The 26,812-nt window shown below is 36.8% G+C and overlaps 2 protein-coding genes across 4 annotated transcripts in view; one reads left to right on the top strand and one right to left on the bottom strand.

Moving 5' to 3' along the window:
• The window catches only part of brf1a (BRF1 RNA polymerase III transcription initiation factor subunit a), a 65,636-nt gene that overhangs the window by 22,488 nt on the left and 16,336 nt on the right, over positions 1 to 26,812 (bottom strand). For both annotated transcript variants that reach the window (XM_067386546.1, XM_067386545.1), the window contains exons 5-13: positions 24,383 to 24,414; positions 23,310 to 23,382; positions 14,713 to 14,862; positions 11,974 to 12,067; positions 11,651 to 11,777; positions 11,499 to 11,538; positions 11,320 to 11,412; positions 9,266 to 9,523; positions 60 to 121 (exon numbers count right to left, since the gene is read on the bottom strand). In XM_067386546.1, the coding sequence (XP_067242647.1) occupies positions 60 to 121; positions 9,266 to 9,523; positions 11,320 to 11,412; positions 11,499 to 11,538; positions 11,651 to 11,777; positions 11,974 to 12,067; positions 14,713 to 14,862; positions 23,310 to 23,382; positions 24,383 to 24,414 (929 nt within the window). The remainder of the gene's footprint in view (positions 1 to 59; positions 122 to 9,265; positions 9,524 to 11,319; positions 11,413 to 11,498; positions 11,539 to 11,650; positions 11,778 to 11,973; positions 12,068 to 14,712; positions 14,863 to 23,309; positions 23,383 to 24,382; positions 24,415 to 26,812) is intronic.
• On the top strand, positions 17,474 to 23,282 carry btbd6a (BTB (POZ) domain containing 6a). 2 transcript variants are annotated; one of them, XM_067386550.1, is made up of 5 exons: positions 17,474 to 17,909; positions 19,103 to 19,317; positions 19,530 to 19,620; positions 19,814 to 19,932; positions 21,403 to 23,282. In XM_067386550.1, the coding sequence occupies exons 2-5, from the start codon at positions 19,109 to 19,111 to the stop codon at positions 22,433 to 22,435; spliced, it is 1,452 nt and encodes a 483-aa protein (XP_067242651.1). In that variant the 5' UTR covers positions 17,474 to 17,909; positions 19,103 to 19,108; the 3' UTR covers positions 22,436 to 23,282. The 2 variants fall into 2 exon arrangements, with proteins under 2 accessions (XP_067242651.1, XP_067242650.1); XM_067386549.1 differs by lacking the exon at positions 17,474 to 17,909 and having other exon boundaries at positions 18,056 to 19,317.

The raw sequence follows: 26,812 nt of genomic DNA, 5'->3' as shown, positions 1-26,812 counted from the left end.
CTCTATTTGCTTTTTAAAACAAATTACCATGTCATTACTATAGTGAGGTCAAAACTTACCCGATCGATCTCGTCCTCGTCAATACCGCTCAGGTCTAGCTCACCATTTTCTGCCTCCACATCTGATACAGAAAAACAGAGACTGTTCATGAATATTGAATATTTTATTGCTACACATCAGAAGTCTGAATAAATTTGTACAAACATTATATTAAAAAAATCATGTTAAATAAAATAATAATTTTTTTTTTTTAAATAATGTAAATCTAAATAAAATTACATAAAAGTCAATTTTTTTTTGTGTGTGTGTGTGTGTGTGTGTTATGAATCTCAATGAAACTGCTTTGGCAAAAGGAAAATAAAAAACCTCGGCTGGTGTTTTCTTCACATAATTAAAGTGTATTTAATGTTTCACTTTCCTAAGGAGAAACACATGCTGCCATTCATCAGAGAACATTCTCTGAGCCAGTTGTTAAATTAAGTTAGTGGAGATACACAGAATATCCCACTGCAGTCCAACCCGAAAACCATCACATAAATGTCCCTCAGCAAAATCACATGGCAAAACATACTCAAAAATATGTGTTTCTCTGTGGTCTCTGCCCTGTAGCAAATCTTACTAGAAAGTCCACTGGGGCTACTGGGATCATTAAACCAATGGCTCTACAGTAGCAACTTCCAGGGTTATTCCCACTCTGCCTTCCATCTTTTTCCTCTTTTCCAGGTCCAGTTCCTCCCTTCCCCCAGCCTTACTCTTTTCTTTCTGCCTGGAGATTGTTGGCAACGCTTCAGAAGTTTGCTTTATAGAGCATCCCTCTCTCTCTCGCTCTCATGTGTTATAATGGGGATGGGGGCTTAGGGGAAAAAACAGAGGGAAATTCTGGTTCTCTCGCCTCTGAGCAGGGGGCTCCTCAATGCCAGTCGATCCCGTGAGTCAAGAAACCTGACCTCTCGCCACTTGCATCTGAACATGCACAGACTAAACACACTGCACAACCAATGCACACACACAGTCCTCCAACAACACACATTAAAACACACTGTGCCATGAGTCACATTTGTGTGATGTGGTGAGAGCGTGAATGGCAGAGTTTAGTTACAACAGGCAAAATAAAACCACACCAGAGAGAGAGTACCAGGTGCAGCAGGATCCAAGAAGAATAAAGAGAAGATGAGAAGCCAAACCGTAATAAAACGAGCAGTGCAGTCTGTCCTTCCCATTAGGCCTAACTTTGTGTTCATGTTCAAATGTTGTTTTTTGTACTGTCTGTTTTCACTCACTTAGGACAACTCACCGACTACGTGTAGCTCGCCAAGAAGTGCATTTTGACTAAAAATAGCATTTAATGTGCGCACATGTGCAGCTGCGCTACCTGAAGACATATGCATATGCATGAGTGTTCGACAGCAGCTGCATGTCAGTCAGACAGCACTTAGGGACTGAATACTGTTAAAAAACCTGTAGAAAAAACTGCTATTGTTAGTTTTTCAGCATCGACTTGGTAATGAAGTACCATCACTTAAAGGAACAGTATAGTTCATCCTAAAATGAAAAATTATTTACTCACCTTCATATTGATCCAAACTACTAAAAGGATTTTTTTTTTGTCTTGTGCTACACAAAATGTAAAATTTTGAGGTAAAAATTCATATTAAATGGCAATATGAAGCTAAATTAAAAGTTGAGATAAAACAGAAATTTTAGTAATCTTTTCTTTATTATTGTAATGTATATCTGAGTGAAATAGCTTCTCTAATGAGAAATGTAGGGTGGGACTTGATTTTGTCCTAGGGGAATAGACTGGATTGCTGTCGTTTGTTAATTTGGAACATTATTATTTTTTTTAAATAATGATGTGCAGAGATAATTTTTTTATAATTTAACACAATACACCATGAAATTAAGAACTGTCAATTGTGATTTCATAAGTCGTTGTAAATTCATGTATAGAGTTAAAGGGTTATTTCACCCAAAAATGAAAATTCTGTCATTAATTACTCACCCTCATGTCGTTTCACACCCGTAAGACCTTCATTCATCTTCAGAACACAAATTAAGACCATTTTGATAAAATCCAATGGCTCAGTGAGGCCTTTGTTGCCAGCAAGATAATTAACTCTTACAAAAGCCCAGAAAGCTACTAAAGACATATATAAAACAGTTCATGTGAGTACAGTGGTTCAACCTTAATATTATAAAGTGACAAGAATACTTTTGTGCGCCAAAGAAAACCCAAAATAATGACTTTATTTAACAATATCTAGTGATGGGCGATTTCAAAACACTGCTTCATGAAGCTTTGAAGCTTTATAAATATTTTGTTTCGAATCAGTGGTTCGGAGCGTGTATCAAACTGCCAAAGTCACATGATTTCAGTAAACAAGGCTTCATTACGTCATAAGTGTTTCGAAATTTCAATGGTTCACCACTGGCAGCATGACTTTGGCAGTTTGATAATCGAATCATGATGCAGTGCTTTGAAATCACCCATGATGGTGAGTAATTAATAACAGAATTTTCATTTTTGGGTGAACTATCCCTTTAACTTTAGAACTGTATCAGTCAAATTTGTGAATGAACTGTCCCTTTAACCTCACCTGAGGCAAAAAAAAAACAAACCCTGAGAAGCAGAAAAAAAGAAGCCAAGTTCAACAAAATTACAGAGAAGAGAAACAACAAATGAGAGACTCCACTTAACACTAATCATTCTCCCTCTTCATCTATTCCCCTGTTCTTCAATCCAAAAACCTCTCTGTCCTGAGGCTACATTTTTGAATGATGTTGTCCACCCAGACATTAGTGTTTCCACGTGCGTTCAAAAAGAGTCCAAAGGCCCCCCTCGTCTCTAGAGGTTTCACTGACACCAACACCTGTTCAGAGCCAAGCACCATGTCCAACTAAAGACAAATAGATTTTTCAAGATACCACCAGACGGACACCTCCTTTCTTTCTCTCCATGGACAATTCTCACTCTTCAACACAAACAGGAGCTCATCAAATATAATCATCTGATAACGTCACTCAAACTGACTGGTGGATCAGGAGAACAAGCACTGAAGCTCAGGGAAAGGAAAAGATGGACAATGGAGATGCAGAGATATGGAATGAGAGAGGAAGGGGGGTTTCTTCTGGAAGCGAAGAGGGCAGACAGGCCCATTAAAAACTGACCCCTTCTTGCCCCTGTGACTTCCCCAGGGAAACCCCTCGCCCACTCACGCACCTGCTGCAACCGCCTATATCGCCCAGAGGCTGGAAAGAGAGAAGGAGAGAGAGAGAGAAAATGCCAAGAGAAAATATATGCATGTACTTTTTCACACTCTACTGTACATCTACAGACCAAAAATGGGGGAGGGTTAGAAATATTTATACAATAAAATGTAAATGTAACAGCAGAGAAGAGAAGAGAGAAAACGATTTGAACAGACTTTATTCATGAGATCTCTCATTCTCGCTCACATTCGGCTGCCCTTCAGGTGTTAAATCTAGACAGGAAAACAGCCTCACGGGGGTCCGCACACAGATTTTTTCTGTCAGTGCATGTTAACGGTACAGTGAACGTGTCTATCACATGGATCGGGCCTCCTATAGTCATTTGTTGTTTTCCTCTCCACACGTCTGTCAGTCAGTCACACTTTTATGATGTCATATTTCACACAGACAGCAGTGTCTCTGTCAGATGACATCACATCACTGTCAGTGCTGGCATTTCATTTGAAGAAAACACAGCAATAAATTAGTGACAAGGATGAAAATGATAAAGAGAACCATTCAAAAATAAAGGGGGAAAAAGAGGGAATATAAACATTATAAATCATAAGTGTGTCGTGTTGAAAACTGCACTAAAACTAGCATAATGTTGCTATGACAATAGTTTCATTAATTTCACTAAAACTATACACTAATTTAAAGTCAAAACTATGGTTTGGATATATATTTATTATTTATTCATGATACAGTCATGTATATTTTACTGTAGAAATAAAAACTTTGAATATTGCACAGATTTTATTGTGCTTTGAGAACATTAACATTTTATGTTTATATATTAATACACACACACACATATATACATATATATATATATATATATATATATATATATATATATACATATATATATATATATATATATATATATATATATATATGTATATATGTGTATGTGTATATGTGTGTATATATATGTTTGTGTATATATGTATGTGTTTTTATATATATATATATATATTATATATACACACAACCATTTAAAAGTATGGGGTCAGTATGTTTTTTAGTGTTTTTTTAAAGAAGTTTCTTTCTCTTTTGCTCACCAAGGCTGCATTTATTTGATCCAAAATACAGTAAAAACAGTAACATTGTGAAATATTATTAATTTCAAATAACTGTTTTATATCTTTAAAAGTAATTTATTCCTGTGATGCAAAGCTGAATTTTCAGCATCATTACTCCAGTCTTCAATGTCACATGATCCTTCAGAAATCATTCTAATATGATGATTTGATGTTCAAGAAACATTTATTTTTATTCTCAACATTGAAAACAGTTGTGCTGCTTTATATTTTTGTGAAAACTATGATATATTTTTTCAGGATTCTTCAATGAATTGAAAGTTCAAAAGAACAGCATTTATTTGAAATAGAAATCTTTTATAATTTCATAAATGTCTTTACTGTCACTTCTAAACAACAGGTCCTTGTTTAAATAATATTCAATATTATCATAAGGGCACCTCAAAACTCACACCATGTGATCTGCGACACTATTCTTAACATGGTGTTCATGAACATTGTTATAAAGACTGACAAAGCACACATCTGTGTGCGTTATAAAGGCCTTATGAATGTAAATTACCGTCACTTTTGGCCCATCTGTCCTTTACAAACCCCTAACAGCTGTCTTGAGGATGCGTTCAAAGTGAGCAAGAAGAATAAATGTCACTCACACACTTACTCTGTCTTTCATTCTCCTTTGAAAGGCACCTCTCCCTCCCCTCCTCTCTCTCTCTATCTCCTCCCACTCTTTCCTAGTGTAAATGAACAAGTCTCTTCTTTCCTCCTGCTCTGAAGATTCAGGGAGATTCTGAAAGATGGGGAGGGGAAGAAAGACATCCACTTTTTCCTGTTGCAGATAAACAGTGAACACTAACAATATGCAAAGGGAATGGAAAACAGAGTGAACAAATAAGCTTAATTTACTGACTGATCAATAAACAAAAGGAAAAACAGAAACATAGCTAGAATCACAGTAAACCTGGGGATGCTGCTGGTATCTCCTGCTGTGTGGTCAGAGAGGACAGTGAGTGACCATCTGGAGACTCACACTCACTGCTGCATTGTTAAGATCACAGGCCCTCCGCCCCCTTAAAGAATTACACTGCATTACACAGCAGCACCAGATCCCTCTCTCTCTCTCTCTCTCTCTCTCTCCACACACACACACACACACACACACACACACACACACACACACACACACACACACACACACACACACACACACAAAAGAGACACCATTCTGACATCCTCACAGGAGAGAACTGACCTTAGAAAAACACAAAAAGTCAAAAAGAAAAGTTACAAAAACAAAAAGAGGATGGACACCTTCAAACAGCAGTATATAGTCTGCTCGCTCTCACAAAGTTTCAATAGAGTGCACTTAATTGGCAAGGCAACAACTACAAGTTTAATATATTGCCATATATTAACATATTTATTCATAGCGTACACAGAGAAATAGTAAGAATGTAAAAAAAAAAAAGAGCAAAATAACAAAAAATCCACATTGCTCTTCATCATTTTGTAGTATAAACAATGTAAAAAGAGGTTAGCTAGAAGCAACACCAAATAAGACATTAAAAAACTTAATTAATTAAGACTTAAAGGTGCTAAAGAGGATGTTTTGTTTTATTCATTTTTGCAATATTACTTGAAACTGTCTTTACTAACTGATAAAAGACTTTTTATTAGGTGCACTGAAAGGAATACTATTAATATACATCATCTGTGCACGAGGTAGAGCCTTAAAAACATCAGCCCTCTGGCTTGTCAATCACTGCCATGATGTTCCTTGTGAGAGACGTGCGCGGCTGTGCGCTCCAGTAACTTTCCACACTCCACAGACGCCGCATGCAATGTTTTTGTCAGGAGACAGGAGTAACAACTGCAGATTATGAGTTACCTGCGGTGAGCCCGACATAATGATCCACTAACACGACACAGCGAATGCCGGTGGTAAACACTCGTGTTCCAATACTCGTGCACAAGTTTTGGGAGGCGTTCCCTCGAAATGAGCTGTGAAGGAGGGGGGTTGTTCTTACGCATGCGCTCATTTCAAAAACTCAATAACAGTCTTTGGATTCTCAGTCGATGGAAAGATCCTCTTTAGCACCTTTAATTGAAAAACTCCAAATAATGGTAGTCAACTAATCCTTTAATGTAAATTATGACGACGGACAAGACTAATGGTGCCAATAATTGTAATAATGACATTAAGATTAATGATGTATTGGAAGTCATCTCTCTCTCTGATGCAACATATACTCACACATCACACAAAGACTTCTGCATTTTTAAATAAGAACATCCAGCTCAATCTCACTCACGCACAATAACTAGAACACTCTAACAAGCATCTTATTGTCTAGAATGGAACAATGAGCCCGCCTAAAAATAAACAGGGAGAATAGACAGAAAAAGCTGAAGCAGACGGAACCAACACAGAAGTGCACACACACATACAGAGAGAGCCATGTTGACAGTCGTGGCCATACAACCATCGCTGAGATGAAGTGAGCAAATTGAGCGAAATAAATGACATTGTCACAGTTCTACAAGGCATTCACTTGAGTTTACATGGACAATGGGCAAAACAAAAGCACTAAAAATACTTCTCTCGAAGTCATGATTTTTCCTGAACCCCACTCGAAAACCAAACCAAAATATACACACACACTGCATGAGCGGGTCTCACGGGCAATCAAATGCGCATACAGCCGGCCATAGTGGGTGGATGAAAGACAGTGCACTAATGACAAGGTGCTGTGTTCAATTAGTGCTTCAAAGAGTGGAGGGGGGCTTCATCCTCCTCCGCCCCATACAAATCATCCACAATCAGCACAACCAATCGAAAACATGACAACCTGCTCGCACAGCCAATCACACAATCTGACAACCTGCCAGCACTCTATCCCCAGGAGTTTAACAGCTGCAGCTCTTCTGCCTGTGATGAACAAAGTCTTATTCTCTCTCTCGAATGCTCTTGCATAGTGTAAATGCAACAACCAAAAAAAGATAACGCAATCATTTCAGATAAACAAGACACTTTTGAGTTTTGTTCTCCATAGCCTGGGTGACTCACTGTAGTGTGGAAGTGGTGTAGATTGAAAGAGGATTAATTAGATCACTCCAGTTCCACTCCTATTTTTCTACTCATGTCCTAATAGCACAAACATGTGACTAAACAATGAATGTGGAATGAAAGTAGATTAAATGAAAGTGGATTAATGTGAGTGTTTTGAAAAGGAGTCACTCCAGTTTAGTATTGTCAAAAGTACCGACCGTGATACCAAGTCGGTACTGAAATTTAAAAAAATGTGACGCTTTGAGCACTGTTGAGCGGATTCGTTAACACCTCTGATTGGCATCTGTGTTCACGCATTCAACAGATGTCTGTGATTGGCTACAATGATCAATGCTTCAAAAACGATGTTGTAAAAAGACATCAACGACACTCTTCACCGAGCGCTTTCACAGATACACACGGGAGCGTTTGAAACACTCAAAGCGTCACGTTTTTAAAATTTCAATACCGACTTGGTATCACGGTCGGTAATTTTAACAACACTACTTCAGTTCCACTCTTCTTCATTGACTAATGCTGTAATGGCATAAATGTGTGACTGAACGATGAATGTGAAATCAAAGTGGATTAAATGAAATTGGATTATTGAGTGTTTTAAAAAGGACTCACTAAAGTTCCACACTTCTTAAACTCATAAAACAAAAAAGAATGAAGAGGAAATGTGTGCCACTCTTCTTCTGCTAGTCAATTTTACCACAGCAAAAATATGGTAACAAAGAATGACTGTGGAATTAAAAGTGTTTATGCAACCAGGCTACACATTTTCCATTTCAAAATTTTTCAGACCATATTTATCATAAATGGTTCATACAGCATTATTTTCCGATATTTGGTATATAGTAGTCAACTTTAAATATTTTTATTTTCTCAGGTTTTTTTTTTTTTCATTAATTTTCTCTAAGTACAGACAACATACAGAGCCCCTAAAATTAAATAAATAAAAAATATACAGACTTTTGCATGCACACAAGAAACTTTCATGTCCTCAAGAAACTATTCACATGCGCACAGGAATTTTTTGATTGCTTACGCATTATAATTTCTAGTACCTATTTCCTTTGTGCATCACTGTCATCTTACTATGAGGAAAAAAAGATCATGGATGCACATAAATTAATAGTGATCTATTTGATCAAAACTGGGCTTTCCATAAGGTAGTACCTCTAATATCAAGGCCAAATGCCGAATTTAACACATCCACTGTGGCAACGGAGAAACAATGACAAGAAATAGGCTAATGGTGCAATACAGCTATGTGCATTGTCCTATATTTGCAAAGTTCAAGGGTCTATAAAAAATACTGAAACTGTAAAAAAAGTGTTCAAAATTTGGCTTTCATTAGGGCAGTATGTCATATTTCAAGGCCTTAGGTCTGCTGTAACGCAAACTCTGTGGCGGCCAAGAAACCACACCGCGAATTGGGCTGATGGTGCAATACAGATGTGTGCATTGTCCTATTTGCTAAGTTTAATGGTTTCTCATGCGTCCACAAAAGTTTGTTTATTTTTTATTTTTGCAAAGGTCCTTTTCGAGGCTCTGTATTATGGTGCTAAGAATATTTTGAGAAGAAACCCAAAACGCTTCTAACCTGCATTTTTGCATAATGAAAAAGTGCACCTTGAATTCATTCAGTCATGTTTGACATTCACTAAAGAAAAACTAAACAGCTGCCATGAAAACACACTTCTTGTAGGATACATTTATTTTCAATAAATTCTTAATTATTTATCATAGAAAACTAAATAGGGGCAAAAGTCTAGAAATGCAAATATTTTTCCACACACTCTGCTTTCTTTTTTCCATACTTTTCCAGACCTGTAAATTACTCAAATCAAATTCCATACTTTTCCAAACTGCGTAGGAAGGAACCTTGTGCAACTTGAAAGTGGAGTCACAATCTTACCGTTCTCCTTCTCCTCTGCCATTTTAGTGATGGACTCGGGCAGGCCCAAACTGGCAGCAGTGGGCAAAGCTCCAAGCAATAACGCTAACGAGGGCCGTTTGATTGGAGTGGATTTCTCTCTATCTCGCTCTTGCTCATTGCCACCTCCATCCTCTGCACATACAGTACTGCACAGGTGAGACGCTGCTGCTCTCAGCTCATCGTCCTCTCCATCATCACCAACAAGGACACTGGATGATGCCAAGGAAATCACATCATCTGGGAAAAGCAAGTGAGAAAATATATTCACAAATGAAATCTCTCAAATAACTGCAGGAACAACAAATAAAAAGGTAAACAGAGTAGAAAGAAATAAAGAAATTACTGCATGTATGCAAATAAGCAAATTTATTTTTGTAATTAAATTGATAATTAAAACGTGAAGCTAGATGCATTCTCCCTTTGATTTTGAAATTCGCTATGATCCAGCTGACATGGGGAGAAAGTAATTATATAAACACACACACAGCTGACCGCAGCAACACACATGTATACACACACACTATCGAAAAGTGAAAACACATGCATGAAAAAGACACTCAGACACACACAAACACTCCCACGCTCGCAGTCTTAATTAGCTCCCTCCTGTAATCACCACATTAGAGAGAGAGATATCACGCATGGGGAAGCACTGGCTCTCTGATTGTGAGTGCTGCTGAACAAGAAACTAATTGGACAAACGTAAACAGAATTTCTGCACAAGGGAAGTAACACTCCACTTCCTGTAGAAAATGTTGTGAGAGCAGCAGTTCTCACCAAACAAAGAGAAATTCTGACAACAACATAATCATTTGATTTAAGCACAAACATTGGGTGTCATTCACCAATAATTGTAGTTCTCATGGAGCAAACCATCTCTATATAAGTGCTTCCCACACAACAGCCAATCATTACTCTTTGCAAACAAATACTTATGCTTTTCCAAATATGCTCTCCCATCTGAGAGCATGCACCAAACACAATTGTTGAATAAGGCCAAGCATGTTAGTCTTAAAAACCTGTTGATACACAATAAACTGGCCTAGACTACACTTGATACATTTAAAAATAAATAAATGTTATATATATATATATATATATAACATTTAAAAATAAATAAATGTTATATATATATATATATATATATATATATATATATATATATATATATATATATATATATATATATATATATATATATATATATATATATATATATATATATATATATTTATATATATATACATACATACACACACAAATATGGTAAATATGGAATGTTTTAAGTACTCCATGAAATATCAAATTTTTTATATAATTGTTAATCATAATTATATTTATATTTATTTATATGTATATTATATATATATAAATAAATATAAATATAAATATGATTAACAATTATATAAAAAAATTGATATTTCATGGAGTACTTAAAACATTCCATATTTACCATATTTGTGTGTGTATGTATAATAGGTGTTGGTTAAAAATATTACCCTCACATTACTGTTCAAAATTTGGGGGTCAGTACAATTTTTAGAATACTATAATTAATACTGTTATTAATACTGATCTAAATCATTTATAACGTTTTAAAATATTTCTATTTCAGATAAATGCTATTCATTTGAACTTTCTATTCATCAAATATTTCTGAAAAAATATAAAAGTTTCCACAAAAATATTACGCAGCACAAGTGATTTCATCTGTGATCAAAATAAAAAATGTTTCCTGGGAACCAAATCAGCATATAATAATGATTTCTGAAGAATCAAGTGACTATGAAGACTGGAGTAATCATGCTGAAAATTCAGCTTTGCTATCACTGGAATAAATTACATTTATTTACACTGATTTTACCGATTTTTTCATCAAATAAATGTAGTCTTGGCGAAACATTAGAGGCTTTTTTTCAAAAACATGAAAAAAATCTTACTGATCCAAACTGAAGTGTAAGTGTGAATTCATATTGATGAAACATGTTTTCAGTTCAACAACTTTTCCACAGGACTATGTGTGAACACTGTACCTTCTTTGGAGCAGGATGCATAAAATCCCCTGGCTCTGGGCCTACAGCTCTCCAGCTCGACTTCAATCTCATCCTGATAGCCACAGATTTCACCTGCAGATCACATACACGTGTGTTTGTTCAAACACCCATGATAAAAAAATTAGAGCATAAACTCCTGTCTAAATGTTTCAATGTACCTTCAATGTCATCAACCTTCTTTGCAAGTTCCAGCTCAATCTGTGGAAGGATTCATCAGAGAAAATAAAATGGATTGATTGTGTGAAAGCACATATTGAGAGAATGGCTGATTTAAATATTACAATTTCTAACTAAAAGTGATATTCGTGACCTGTTTTAGCTTTTGCTTCTTAAGTCCAGCCGTGTAAGAGGGCGGGTCGCACTCCTGCTCCAGATCCACCCTCATGAACTCTTCAATAGTCAGCTCACTGGTGGGCGTGTCCTCAAATTCATTCAGCCTGTCAATCAAACACACTAGGGATCAAGGCATACAACAGCAAAATGGGGCCTAAATTCAAAACCTCAGAAAGAGAATGCAAAACCAAGAAATAGCACCAATTATATAATATGAATGATATTGCTATATATTACAATAATAGTTATAACGGAACACAGCTTGTGGTCATGCTGTGATTATTTTAAGACAAAACACACCTTTTCCTCAGTGTGGCCTCACAGACTTTCACCACGCTGATCACTTCCTTAATTGTGCGACGGAACTCGTGCATACGGGCTGCAACCAAGAGAGCTATAGGAAACACATATACACAACTTTAAGTGCATCATACAAACTTTCAGCCAATGGCAAGAGAAACAGAGAGAATGTGAGAGAGAAGGAGAGAGGAAGCATAGACAAATATGAAACATTAATAGGCCTTCAGAAAAGTGCGGCCACTGTACCTGCCCCCCTACAGACTCACCTCAGGCAGAACAAACAGACATTTAATGCACCTGCAATACTGCAGAATTCCTGATGCCTGTTTCACTCTGATTCATTAAAGAAACATGAAGATCCAGATGCACTTCTGAACTACCTGACAAACTGAAGAATGTTTAACACCAAAAAGCATGCAAGCATGTAAAAGATACTGAAAAAATTTTGAACTTAATGAGAAGATGAACTAATTAAAAAAATTTGACATCATGGTTCTCTAAAATTATTACTGCCTTGAGAAACAAAAAGACTTACATAAAACAAATATCATCATTTCGGACTAATTCACTAATTCATAATCTGATTCCAAAGATATATTTTGTAGCATGCTATTTACATTTTTATGAATAAGCCAGGAAAAATATTTCCATGTAATGCACTAATTAATAATTTTTTGTAGGTTTTGTAATAGCACTTTGTTCATTTAGAGGCGAAGCTTACCATCAGTATTAGCTGAGCACTGGCACAGCTTACCATGAAAACTACAATGTATGTACATATTTTTTTCATTTAACAAAAACTTTGTGGTTTTATAAAGTGAACATTTACCAATATGCATTATATACACTACCATTCCAAAAAAAAAAAAAAGTAAGAAATCAAATGGATTAAAAAAGTGACAGTTAAGACATTTATGATGTTATGAAAGATTTATATTTATAATAAATGCTCTTCTTTTGGACTCTCAATAATAAAAGAATCTTGAAACAAATTATATGTTTCCACAAAATATTAAAGGATTAGTTCACTTAAGAATTAAAATTTCCTAATAGTTTACTCAACCCCAGTGTCAATAAAGATGTTCATGTCTTTCTGTAATTTCTGTAATTACATTTATAATTACACTGTTGACCCATGCCTTGACCCTTAACCCTACCCATACCACCAAAGCTTCCCCTAATCTTACCCGTATCCCACCTCAATAGCTGCAAATGTGTTTTGCAATTTAATATGAACCCAATAAGTACATTGTACTTATTTTTTGATGTAAGTACATAGTAGTTAAGGCCACTTAATATAAAGTGGGACCACATTTTTATTTATTTTTTTTAAGAAAATGACCAATTATTTCGCTAGACAAGACTCTTATTCCTCAGACGGGATTATGTAAAGCCCTTTGAAGCTGCACTGAAATTGTAATTTGAACCTTCAACCCGTTGTACCCTGCTGAAGTCAACTATATGGAGAAAAATCCTGGAATGTTTTCCTCAAAAACCTTAATTTCTTCTCGCCTGAAGAAAGAAAGACATAAACATATTGGATGACATGGAGGTGAGTAAATTATCAGGAAACTTTATTTCCAAAGTGAACTAATCCTTTAAGCAGCACAACTGTTTGCAAATGTCTGGAGCAGCAAATTAACATATTAGAATGATTTCTAACATATTAGAATATTTTTAGATCTATATTTTGCAGCCATGTAGAAAATGTACATTGTCATTTAAACAAAAAGCATAAAAATGTCTTTCAATTTTCTCATATATGCATCTCTCAATCAGAGAAAGTCCTTTCTAAATGCATGGTCTTGTGACAGATTAAAGGTGCAAAACATTCTACCCCACTTTCCCCAACACATCCAGGGGTGTCAGCTGTATCTACCTGACCACTATCTTGGGCCACTATATGCTTTAAACTAAGCAGTTTTCCTCCTCTGCTGTTAACCCTACATGATATCAAATCAATCTGTGTTTCAGCGACTAGATGAGGACTATTCAACAAGCTTGAGGCATTCATCACACTCAGCAGTCCTCTCTGCCTCTCAGTTTATCTTCAATCTGGTTCTTTTTCACATTCTTTCAGTTGCTCTGTCAGTCTGCCTTTCTTTCTCAAGTCTCTGATCTCTCGCTGCGAAACAAACTCTTTTAGGCTCATGCTTCCTCTTTTCTCAGCACTGCTCCTAAAAGATTAATGGGAGATTCATTATTCAGGTTATGCAGCGAAGGGGTGGGGGGCAGAGAAAATCATGCTGAGAGGCAGGAGTCATCAGTTATTCTAAAAACTTAATTACTGAAACTCAGTTTTAACAGCCTGTGTAAAGTTTACACAAGACAAAGTGCAGGAAAATAAAAATGACATTGATGAACATGCATCAGAATTTCACTGCACTGCATTTCTGAGGCAATTTACAGTGCCAAGAAATATCAGGCCTCAGTGAGTGTGAGAAGGCTAACACTTATTCAGTAATCATTCTCTTTCATCAGGACCGATTGGTGATTTGGGAACGGCTTTAAATGCATGACCTGATCTAATTACAGATTATGACAGATAAACTCTATCTCAAAATGTTTCCTATGAAAGATATAAAACTTTCAGTTCTGGAAGAGGTTTCTAGAGTGTACGTTCCAACTGTGGATGCTTCAGCGATGGTGTATGTGCTTTTGCGCATGTAACAAAGCAACCCTTCACTAGCTCACATCATTAAAGAGGTCGCACCGTTAGGGGAGGGTTGCCATGGTTACCTGCTCCGCAGAGGCCTGAAGGTCTTCGTCCCGTGTGCATCCAGTCTCTCTTCATCCTCTGCAGGAGACGCAGTGCCGTCATCGAAACCTCGTGGCTCTTCTCTCCAAATTCCAGCATTTGCGCAAAACGCGGGATATAAAGACACGGATCTGAAACAAAACTCTCAGAATTACAAAGATAGGCATATCTAGACCTTCTCAAACACTGTTACATTTTCAGTTCAATACCGATCAGTGTCGAATCTAACGTTTAAAGCTGCTAATGAATGTTATGTGAGGATTTGTGCGAGATATACTTTACTTTATTGGGCACAATATTACACCCTTGTTTACAATCTTAAAGTGCTAATAACCACTGATGAGTGTTCAGTTCAAAGGCTTTTAAATATGCTTGAATTTCATTTAGTTATGATAATGTAACAAATGTAATATTATACTCGCATCAATACTAACTCATACAGAGAATGGCCATTATTAAGCTTTAGCCAACTGCTTGACATAACAACAAGATGTTTCTCACACCATTAAAATTTAATTTAATGGAGGAGAAACACAACAGGTCAAGGGACTTTAACTTTCTGACAGTTTTCCAGTAATACTTTTTAAAAGATGATGGCACTGTGTGGAAAACTCAAGTCTTCTAGCTATAACAAAGTATCTGCAAATTTTCCATTTAATCCAATAATTCCCAATCAAGGATACGTGTCCTGCAGGGGGTACTTAATCAGGCTCCATGGGGGAGACTTTGATTTGTTAAAAACTACAAAACAGAAATTAATTAAAATGATTAGAGCTGTAAAGTGTTTAAATAAATAAATCTCAGATTTTTATGGTAATTAGACTCCAGAAAGAAAATTTTAACTCATCTCTCTCACTCTTCTACATAACAACACAATGTGTTCCTAGAGTCTACCCATCAAATGCCTCAGTCAATGAAATCAATGTCAACTTAAATGCAGTTTTTAAATAACAGATTCAATAAAATGCTTCAGTTTAAAAGGGCGATACATGTTTGGGTCTATTTTCATCAATAATATTAACAGTTTTAGTTTGAAAGTGCATGTGTATTACTGAGTTAGATGCGTTCCTGGGTCAACATATTTTGTTGATCCTGGAACAACATTCCAGTCTGAAAATGTAAAGTCTGGAAATTAATTTAACCCTATTCCTACCCCTAAACCTAACCCTACCCATAAGTTATTCCAAAAATCAGAGGGAAATGATAGATGAATAACACTGATGCAGAAGCACCAATTCATGGTTTTAAGCCTAAACTTGACATAATCTGTAAACTTGTCCCTCAAATCTGATTGGTTGATTTGAATGTTGTTCCAGGATCAACAAAAATGTTGACCCAGGAACATGTTGAACTCAGCAAAATTAGGTTCTGCGTATTACACATACATACACACACACGCACACACATACATATACATATATACACAGTACTGTGCAAAAGTCTTAGGCACGTCAGTATTTTCACCCCCCAAAAAGGTTTTAAGCCAGTTATTAATATCTTTTGCTGTAGGGTGTCAATAGGAAATATCCGTTCACATTTCCAAACATTCATTTTGCCATTAATTGTAAAAATCCAGTGAGATTTTTGAATACACAAGGAGTCTGACAACAGCCGGTGCTCCACACAGTGATCTGATCTCACCATCATCGAATCCGTCTGTGATTACATGAAGAAACAGATGAAACTGAGACAAACTAAATCCAGAAGAACTGTGGCCGTGTCTCTAAGATGCTTGAAGAAACCTGCCTGCAAAGATACAGTACTGTTAAGAGTTTTAGGCACTTGTGTAAAAATGCTGTAAAGTGAGGATGCTATTAAAAAATACTGTTAATAACTTATATTAACTAAATCAAAACAATATTTTGTGTGACCACCCTTTGCATTTAAAACCGCTCTTGTCCAGGTACACTTGGGCATCATTTTTCAGGTAGCTTTGGAAGCAGGTTTCTTAAAATCTCTTGGAGACACGGCCACAGTTCTTCTGGATTTGGTTTGTCTCAGTTTCATTTGTTTCTTCATGTAATCACAGACGGATTTGATGATGGTGAGATCAGATCACTGTGTGGAGCACCGGCTGTTATCAGTCTTATTGTGTATTCAAAAATCTCACTGGATTATTACAATTAATGGCAAAATGAATGTTTGGAAATGTGAACGGATATTTCCTATTGACACACTACAGCAAAAGATATAAATAACTGGCTTAAAACCTTTTTGGGTGGTGAAAATACTGACGTGCCTAAGACTTTTGCACAGTACTGTGTATATATATTATATACATTAATATTTATTAAATAATAAATCATTTTTGGTTCCAAATTGTTATTAATTTTACTGGTAGTCCACTGTATGAAGAATTTTTGGGTATAAAATGTCAGTTTACTTTATTTTGCTATCCTCACTTACATAAATGATCTATAGTGTCCTGCACCTACTAGTAAAAATATCAAAAATGTCTGAATAATTTTTGGTTTGACTGTGTATATAGACACACAGTATCTCCCAGAAGTGAGTACACCCCTCACATTTTTATATTTTATATCTTTTCATGTGACAACACTGAAGAAATGATACTTTGCTACAATGTAAAGTAGTGAGTGTACAGCTTGTATAACAGTGTAAATTTGCTGTCCTCAACACACAGCCATTAATGTCTAAACCGCTGGCCACAAAAGTGAGTACACCCCTAAGTGAAAATGTCCAAATTGGGCCCAGTTAGCCATTTTATATATATATATATATTCTGTAATGAATAGGGTAAGGAATACATACAAGGAATACATTTTTGGTTTAATGTTGATGAAAGGGTCCTTTAGCCTTACTGATGGGACTGTGGGAGTAGTGTACATAAATCAAGAAAGGTTGGGAAACTCTGATCTAATTCCCCACTACATATGTTCACATAAGCCGCTTAGATCCGTCTGTGCTGTCTGTGTGGGGAAAAAAAGAGACCGGGAGAGAGAGGAAAGCATCATTCTGCGCGAGGACTGTATTGGGAACACGGATAGCAGTCGTGCGCACTACAGTATTTCCACAAGTCCAGCCCTCGTCCGGTTTCTGACTCCATCACAACCGACCGTGAACCGGAGCAGTAAAACTTTTGACATCGCTTTGAGTCGAGCGTACTATCTCAGCTGTGTGATGAAAACAAACCAACGCATAAAATACAGAGTCTGAGGTAAGAATACACTTATAGAAGAACAGTTATAATGTGACGCAAACATTACATTTACAGAACGCTGCAGCGCGGGGGCTTAAATTTATGCGTTGGATATTTTAATAAAAATATATAGCATATAAATAATGGTTATGTATTTAGTTATATTTCAGTGGCACTGTGAGTGTAAAGGACAAAAATACTGACGAACGAAATAAACGACCTGTAATGACGAACTTACAATTTGATGTGCAAAAAAAACCCCACAAAGATCTTTTATTTGACTGGGATCATTAAATGAGACGTTAATGTTAGTATTGTAAAGTTATAAACAAGCATGTGTATGTTATATATAAAGAATTAAAACACTGAACAGTCCACAGAGATCCTCGCAGATTCCATTAACGCAGGGTTGCCAGAGCCCACAAGAAAAACAAGCAACCGGTGTTGGACGTGTATTTTCAAAAATATCCTTTTAGAAAAAAATAAATAAAAAATAATTATTATTTATCATATATATATATGTATATATTCACATATGCAAATAATCCCAAAAGCAACACGTGATTAACCATGTGTACATATCCCAGACAAGAGCTGCTTATAATAACGGGATCTGGCAACACAGAATTTACAGGAGAGACAGAGAGACAACCCTCCACTGCTGACGTCAGTCGAGAGAGAGAGAGCTCAAAATAAACTCAAATTTAATCATTCCGTGTGGCCACAGCAGAGGAAAGGTCTGCTTGGCCGTTATTTAGGACTACAGACACTATTTTTTCCAATACCTGCGTGATTCCCAAGTGATTTTAAACGGATTTGGATTGGATTGTCGCTAGAGGATGTGAGAGTATGTGATTAGGGAAAAGAGGATGGCATATCTATGAAATAAGCCTTGAAATCCCAAATATTTACGTGCCCATTTAAGGACAGTGGAGCGGTTTTGTTTCCAAGGAAACTACGCAATATTACTTGGGAATATCACGGACCACGGTTGTAGCTGATAGTTTTTTTTTTTTATATACAAAACAAAACTTTTCTTTTTTGTTCTGATGCCCGCTGCGCCGGAATGCAGGCTGTCCCATCATGGCCGGATCATGAAATGCGTGACTTTTTTACTCTTGCTCCCCGAAACGTTAAAGAAGTTGAAGCGGGCAAGCAAGCACCCCGGCAGGCTGTCTGTGTGCTATAACATCTTAACTCTCTCCCTGAAGAAAAGGATGGCAGCGGAACTGTACCCCGTGAACGACCACGCCACAGTGCAGAAGAGCGGGACCGTGATGCTGAGTCTGCCAGAGAAGAGGAGCGCAGAGCCGGTTGCGCAGACCACCGCGTCCGTCGCCGCCACACCGACCACTGAGCAAAACATCAACAACAACAACGTGGAGATACCCAGCTGGCACTCCGCGCACCCGACTTTACGAGAAAGGCAAGACATTAAATCAACTGATATAATGTCGGAATATGTATTAAAATTAGTTTATTACATTTGTATAAGTATTAAGGCAAGCTATTTAAAAATAATAATATCTTAACACCAATTGAATAATATAATAGTACATTATTTTCTTTACAATAAATATTTAAATATTTTATTTATTAACACCAAGGCTAAATTTATTTATTTTTTACTTTATGCAGAAATGCACTAATGTTCAATAATGAACACATGGCAGATGTTCATTTCATTGTTGGTTCACCCGGCGAATCGGAAAGGGTCCCAGCACACAAGGTGAGTCCACACACCTCTCCCCCTACAATAACCGCAACATATTTTGGATGTCTCCCAAATTGAACAAACCCGATTTGACCCAATAACTTATCAGTGGATCTGAAATGGGTGTCAGAGAAGGGAGACATCCAGGAAATGCTTGGGAATGGAGTAGATAAAACACTGACGGATCCTCTCTTCTTTTTTTCCTCAGTATGTGCTGGCAGTGGGGAGCTCTGTTTTCTGTGCCATGTTTTACGGGGATCTCGCGGAAGGGGACTCTGATATCCATATTCCAGATGTGGAACCCGCTGCGTTTCTCATCCTGCTCAAGTAAGACTCACTCACTAATCACATCCGGGCATTAATAACAGGGAGACTCAGCATTCATGCCAAGCAGCACAGATGGGTTCACAGAGGCTTTGACAGTGATGTCTTGGTTTAAGAGTCACCCTCTTATTTGAGAGCTATTAGATCGTTTATTGGATTGTGAACGCGAATGATGTACTTTTTCCCTGGGAAAGTTGGAAGTCACTATTTAAAGCAGTAGCAATGCAATAAAAAGAACATGTTAAACAGATCAGCTTTAGTGAAGTATGAACTAGCAGTTTTATTCTCTTCATATGGAAGAACATCTCTGTACTTAAAATGGACAATTGTGTTTATTATAAATGATTTATCTGTGCATATCCTTATATATTTTTTAATTCATGTTTAATTCTTTATTCAAAATAACTTCCCCTCCCCCTTAAAACAACATCTCTTCTCTGATGACGCATTTACTGACACGAGAGCAGAACAACATGTCACTCTGAATCAGTATCAGTTTGCAATTGGAATCCCTTCTGTGATCCAATCAATTCCCGATGGACAGAATCAAGTCCCACCCTACATTTTTTTCCTCTTTTGAGAAGCCATTTCACTTATATATACACGTCACCAGTGTTTGGGTTACGCATTACAAGTAACTTGAGTTACGTGATTAGATTACTTTTTCAATTTACAACAACATATCTACTTTAAAATAGTTACTTTTTCACATTTATTGACTGACAGCTCTCGTGTCGCCATGCTGAGAGAAATAAAGCGCAGAACATGATGGTTATTGTAGTTTTAGACTAAATGTGAATTTGCTTGAAAACATTCAGTATTCCTCAAAATAATTAAAAACAGTGAAATGCAATCTCAGAATTTAAGGCAAACCTGTAATAATTAACAATATTAAATTACACAAATGTACTTTATGTATTTAATCTCACTTTATTAACATATCTTTGCTGCTGACCTTCAATGATCTAATTCAACCATGCTAATAAGCAAAAATTACTTTAGATTAGATTTAGAAATAAGAGTGTTGAACATTCTTCTCCTGTATCCTATTCTTCTTTAATCCAGAATGGCAGCACATCTGAAAGAGTTGTTTGAGCTGCGCCCTCTACTGTACAGGTGTAAATATGCATTTCCTTCAGCCTGAGGCTTATTCATTTCACTTTTGGTGTGAAAGGACCTTAACATTTGCCAAAAACTTTTTTTTGTTGTTATTAAAAACAAGCAAGCTCAGCCCAGGTGAGAATGCAAATGTAATGTAATGCATTACTTTTTATAAAAAGTAACTAACACAATTAGTTACTTTTTTTAGGGACTAACGCAATATTGTAATGCATTACTTTTAAAAGTAACTTTCCCCAACACTGTACGTCACAATAGGGCAGAAAAGACAATCGCAACTTCTGTTTCATGCAGACTTAAATCTTAAAGACTTAAAGTTTACCCTAACCTCTCTATCTTCCTCTTCTTTATCAGATACATGTACAGTGATGAAATAGACCTGTCGGCCGACACAGTTCTAGCTACGCTCTACGCTGCCAAAAAATACCTGGTGTTTGCTCTGGCTCGCGCATGTGTGGGTTTCCTCGAGACAAGCCTGGAGGCCCGAAATGCGTGTGTGCTGCTATCTCAGAGTCGTCTGTTTGAAGAGCCAGAGCTCACTCAGAGATGCTGGGAAGTGATCGACGCCCAGGCAGAACTTGCACTGCGCTCTGAAGGTTTCTCTGAGATTGACCTGCCCACACTGGAAAGCATTTTACACAGGGAGACGCTGAACGTGAAGGAGGCGGTGGTGTTCCAGGCTGTCCTGGGATGGGCCGATGCAGAGTGTCGGAGACAGGGCTTAAGCCTTACGTCACAGAACCAGCGCTCCGTGCTGGGAAAGGCGTTGCACCTTGTGCGTTTGCCCTCCATGACACTGCAGGAATTTGCGGATGGAGCGGCGCAGTCAAACATTTTAACCCTTGAGGAAACACACAACATCTTTCTCTGGTACACAGCTGCTACGAAACCTTCACTGGGATTCCCGGTTGCATCCAGAAAGGGGCTGGCGCCGCAACGCTGTCACCGGTTCCAGTCATCTGCCTACCGAAGCAACCAGTGGCGCTACCGCGGACGCTGTGACAGCATCCAGTTCGCCGTGGACAAGCGAGTGTTTATTGCCGGACTTGGTCTGTACGGCTCCAGCGGAGGGAAGGCGGAATATAGCGTCAGAATTGAACTAAAGAGACAGGGAGTGCTTCTGGCACAAAACTTGACCAAATTTGTGTCTGACGGTTCTAGCTCAACGTTCCCCGTGTGGTTCGAGCACCCGCTACAGGTGGAGCAGGATGCATTCTACACAGTTAGCGCTGTTCTTGATGGGAGCGAGCTAAGTTATTTTGGACAGGAAGGAATGACAGAAGTCCAGTGTGGGAAAGTCACCTTCCAGTTTCAGTGTTCCTCTGATAGTACTAATGGGACAGGGGTGCAGGGGGGACAGATTCCGGAGCTGATATTTTATGCATGAGTACTCGGACTGATCCATTAATGAAAAGACAGCAGGGGGATTTTTTTTCTCAAATAATTGCCTTCATTCACAATAGCTACAAGACACTACTAGAGGAGGAGAAACAATGCCCTCTGATCTGATTTTATTTTTATGTCTCACATATAATGGAATGCTGCCCATTCTTATTTATTTCTTTGAACATATTGTTTTAAAACACACACTTTAATTTAAGCATATTTTCTTTCTAATTATTCATAATCTGCCTGTGTAAAGTGGGGCAGTTTGCACTTGAAACTAGACAGCCTTTCCTCTGTCTTGTTTAATGGTTATTTGTTGACAGCTTGATGCTGAGTGACCTGAAAAATTATAAAATATTTGTTTCTATTCATCAAACAGCATTTCCTTTTCTTTTGTCTAATGTACAGTTATGATGAGAATAGTGTTTACTGTTTAAATCTGGGTAAAATATACCCTTAAAGAGATCACCCAAAAATGATAATTCTCTTATCATTTATTCACCCTCATGTCATTCCAAACCTGTATGACTTAATACTTTCCTTCTGCAGAACAGAAAGGACATTTTAAAGAAAGTTTAATCTGTTTTTGCCCATATAACAGACACATTTCCAAATATCTTCCTGTTAGTTCCAGAGACAAAAGGTTTTAAATGACATAAGGGTGAGGAAAAGATAACAAAAGTTTGCTTTTACATTGCATAGATCTATCCAGCGTTCAATTCAGGTTTTACATTTGCAGTTGCACAGCACCCTCTGGGTATTAAGAGCAGCACTACACTAACCCATTCATATACTGCAGTACTAGTACAATTTGGGTGAGCAGCAAAGCATCATGGGAAAAAGCAATGCCACTTGTTTGTGATACTGATGCTTACCGATAGCTGGTGCGTTGATGCACAGCTCCCTGGCTAAAACAAGGAAGGTTTTCCCCAAAACATACACGTTCACCTAGGGCAAGAAAGAAAGAGTGAGACATGGACACACATTTTTGGTCAAGTACAAAGTGGGAATATATAACAGAGAATGAGAGTAAGAGATAAAATAGAGTGAGGAAGATGAAAAAAGGGACAAGAAGACTTTGTAATAACGCTGTGTATTTTAACAGATGCTGAAGGTTGCGGAGTTCATAGCTCTGGGGTTTGGATCTGCACCAGCATCACCACAGAGTCTTCACTTTCTCACAAACTCTATATCTGTGTCTTATCCTTCGAGGATGAACTACAATAACAAAATTAGTTCATAAAACAAGCTTTAAACATCATATAACTCAGAACTTATCTTTTTGGACCACCTTAATAATTATTTAAATGAAGGATGATGCACAAACACAGACACCCTATTTCTTCCATCTGGGCCCCACGGCATTAAAGAGGGATCTTTTTTGGTTGATGTCAGAGGTCACAACCACTGAAAAGTAGAATGGCCCTCACACACTCCTGACCTGAGAGGGGCGGCAACAGCCTTATGCCTCAAAAGAGCTCCTCTGTCTGGGGGAGAGCAAAGGAATTTATGGGTCCTTTCTCTGGTAAAATCCCCTAATGACTCAAATACCGCAGTGGACAGGGTCTGCGTGTTACTGTGTGGGGCAGGGAGGGGGTTTAATAGGACAGCTGGGAGGGTAAAAATATAAAACAAACGGCCACACCAGCTGGAAGAAAATGGCTTTCACACACTAATACATGCATAAATAACTGGGCTCAAAAGTCTGGGATTGCTAGCAAAAAATGCATCTATTTGCATTATGGGCTAATTTAATACAAAACTGTTCATTCCAAATGATACCAGCATAACAATTTTTGAGTAAAAAGCTATACGTGAAAAATGTTCTAAATTTTTTGTATTTTTTTTTTTTTTGTCCCCCTTTCATATGAATATAATCACAAACTTGCTTATTTAATTTGAACTAAAACAGTACAGAATCAGGACGGACAGACAGACAGATACTTACCTGTAGGATGTCACTCAAATCAAGTAGCATATCTGAGAAAGTGCATTAAAGAAATCATACGGAATTGAAATTTACATTTATGTATTTTTACAGAACATTTTATCTAAAAGAAACTTACAGTGCATTCCAGATATACAATTTTTAACTGCATGCATTTTCTGGGCATAAAACTCATGACCATTCTCTACCAGTTTCAGAAACTGGATTATTTGCAGATTAACCATTTAGTCTGTAAGGACTAAAGGGATAGTTCATCCAAAAATGGAAATTGTGTCATCATTTACTCACACTAAAGTTATTTGGAAGATATTTGGAAGAATGTATGTAACCAAGCAGATTCTTTAAAATATCTTCTTTTGTGTTCAGCAGAACAAATAAATTTACACAGGTTGAGGGTGAGTAAATGATGACAGAATTTTCATTTTTGGGTGAACTATCCCTTTAAAAGTCAAAAATCAAAATTGACCATTCTTTTTTTTATGGAATATTTTATTCATTATAAATGATTTATCTTTGCACATCATTTTTTTAATTAATGCGCCCTCGTAATTTATAATCAAAATAAGTTGCCCTCCTTCTCACAGTGACAACACTTTTCTTAGGACACTTTTACTGGCACAATAATCCCTCTCTTCCAGCAACCTGTCAACCTGTCTGAGATTGCAGCAATTAGAAAACGACAACAATCCAGCAACGATCCAATCATTTCCCGATATATAAAATCGTGCCCTGCATTTTTTTTTTTTTTTTTTTGAGAACCAACTTCAATTTCATGATGCCCATTTTAAAGTGATATATATATATATATATATATATATATATATATATATATATATATATATATACACACATACATATACACAGGGACACACAGGGGACACTTGGAGAAGACAGAGACAGACAAGAAACGGGGAGGGATATTGGTTAGATTTGGTCTCTTTGCTTGACATTTTCCCTCTTTGAGTAGAGCTCCACTGAACCACCACCTCATGAACTCTGGAAATCCCCGTCTCCTGGCAACGAATACTCTGTATCCATGGAGACCAGCACACCTGTCTAATCAAGACAAAGTGTATTAAAACATCCCATTAAAAATGTCATTGTGGGATATTCAGTTGCCAAGGTAACGGTGAGAGATAATCCTAAATTGTGGGATTATGGATGACCCTGTTAAATTAATGATTATATTTAGGATGCATCAGGATTTGACCTTTCCAGGAAGAAATCCAACATTTAGCAAAATCAGCTAAAGGCTAATTTCCATAATCACTTGACAGGAAGCACAGTGTTTTAGGTGTCAGCATAGAATTACAGATAATAAAAATAATAATAATAATAATAATAAATAAATAAATAAATAAATACAAATTAGTCAACGATAAAATGGGAAAACAACTACAATAATCCACGAACAGTGTTTTAGAGCAAGAAGACATTCTGCAGGCCGACTTTTGAAATATAATGCGATATAATGTACGTCTAAACTTACCCTGTACAGTAGAGATTTAGACCAACAATGCTTCTCTCTCTCTCACACACACACACATGAAACGACGTTACGTATTTAAAATACAAAATTTGAGTAACGATTTCGTTACAGTTAACGTTACATTTTAAATAGATGGTAATCGAGTTACAGTTACATTCAAAAAGTATTTTAGATTACCAAAGTGATTACTTTGAATTTTAATGTCATTTATTTCATTTAATAGGCTACTAACGTAAGCTGTTTGAGGATTTTTAACCAACAAGCCAATATTGATGATTCTCCGACTGTCTGTTTAAAAAAAAAAAAACGCGCACAGCCTGTTCAGATATGAGCAACCTGCAGAGGGCAGACAAAAAAAATGGACGGGAAAACAAGGCATAATGCATTTCTCTTGTGGAAATTCAAAGACAGTTTTACTTATAAACATGAAAAAGGACGTACAGTAACATCATAGTGCAATGCAAGCTATGTCTACCTGCAACAAAACTTATATCGGATTCAGAATTCAACGTCTAATCTGAAAAAAGCATCTTGAGGTAGGCCTATAAGCTGTTCTTGGTCTTTGAAAATGTTATTTTCCTTATTTTCTCCTTATTTTCCTATTTACTCGTATGTTGAGCTTTATATGGTTATCATTAGCCTACGATTAATATTTATAAGAATTTATTAGGTCTTTGAAAAATAAAATCCTCATAGAATTAACATCCACTTAATCATGCATTAAATAATGTTTTATAAAGCCAATTTCTTGGTGTACTTTACAACAAACTTTAAATCTTAATAATTCAGTCCAAGTGTTAAAGTATGGCGCGTACGCGAGTTTATCCACAGGTCATAAATCCAAAGTTTTTTTTGTTTGTTTTGTTTTATTTTGATCCATCTTTATTCCGGGCTTGCAAATAAACTGCTTAGTAAATATTTCCTGAAATTTTGGGAAATTA

Source organism: Chanodichthys erythropterus, chromosome 5 (assembly GCF_024489055.1).
Source record: "Chanodichthys erythropterus isolate Z2021 chromosome 5, ASM2448905v1, whole genome shotgun sequence".
Lineage (NCBI taxonomy): Eukaryota > Metazoa > Chordata > Actinopteri > Cypriniformes > Xenocyprididae > Chanodichthys > Chanodichthys erythropterus.
This window is presented reverse-complemented; position numbering and strand designations above follow the sequence as displayed.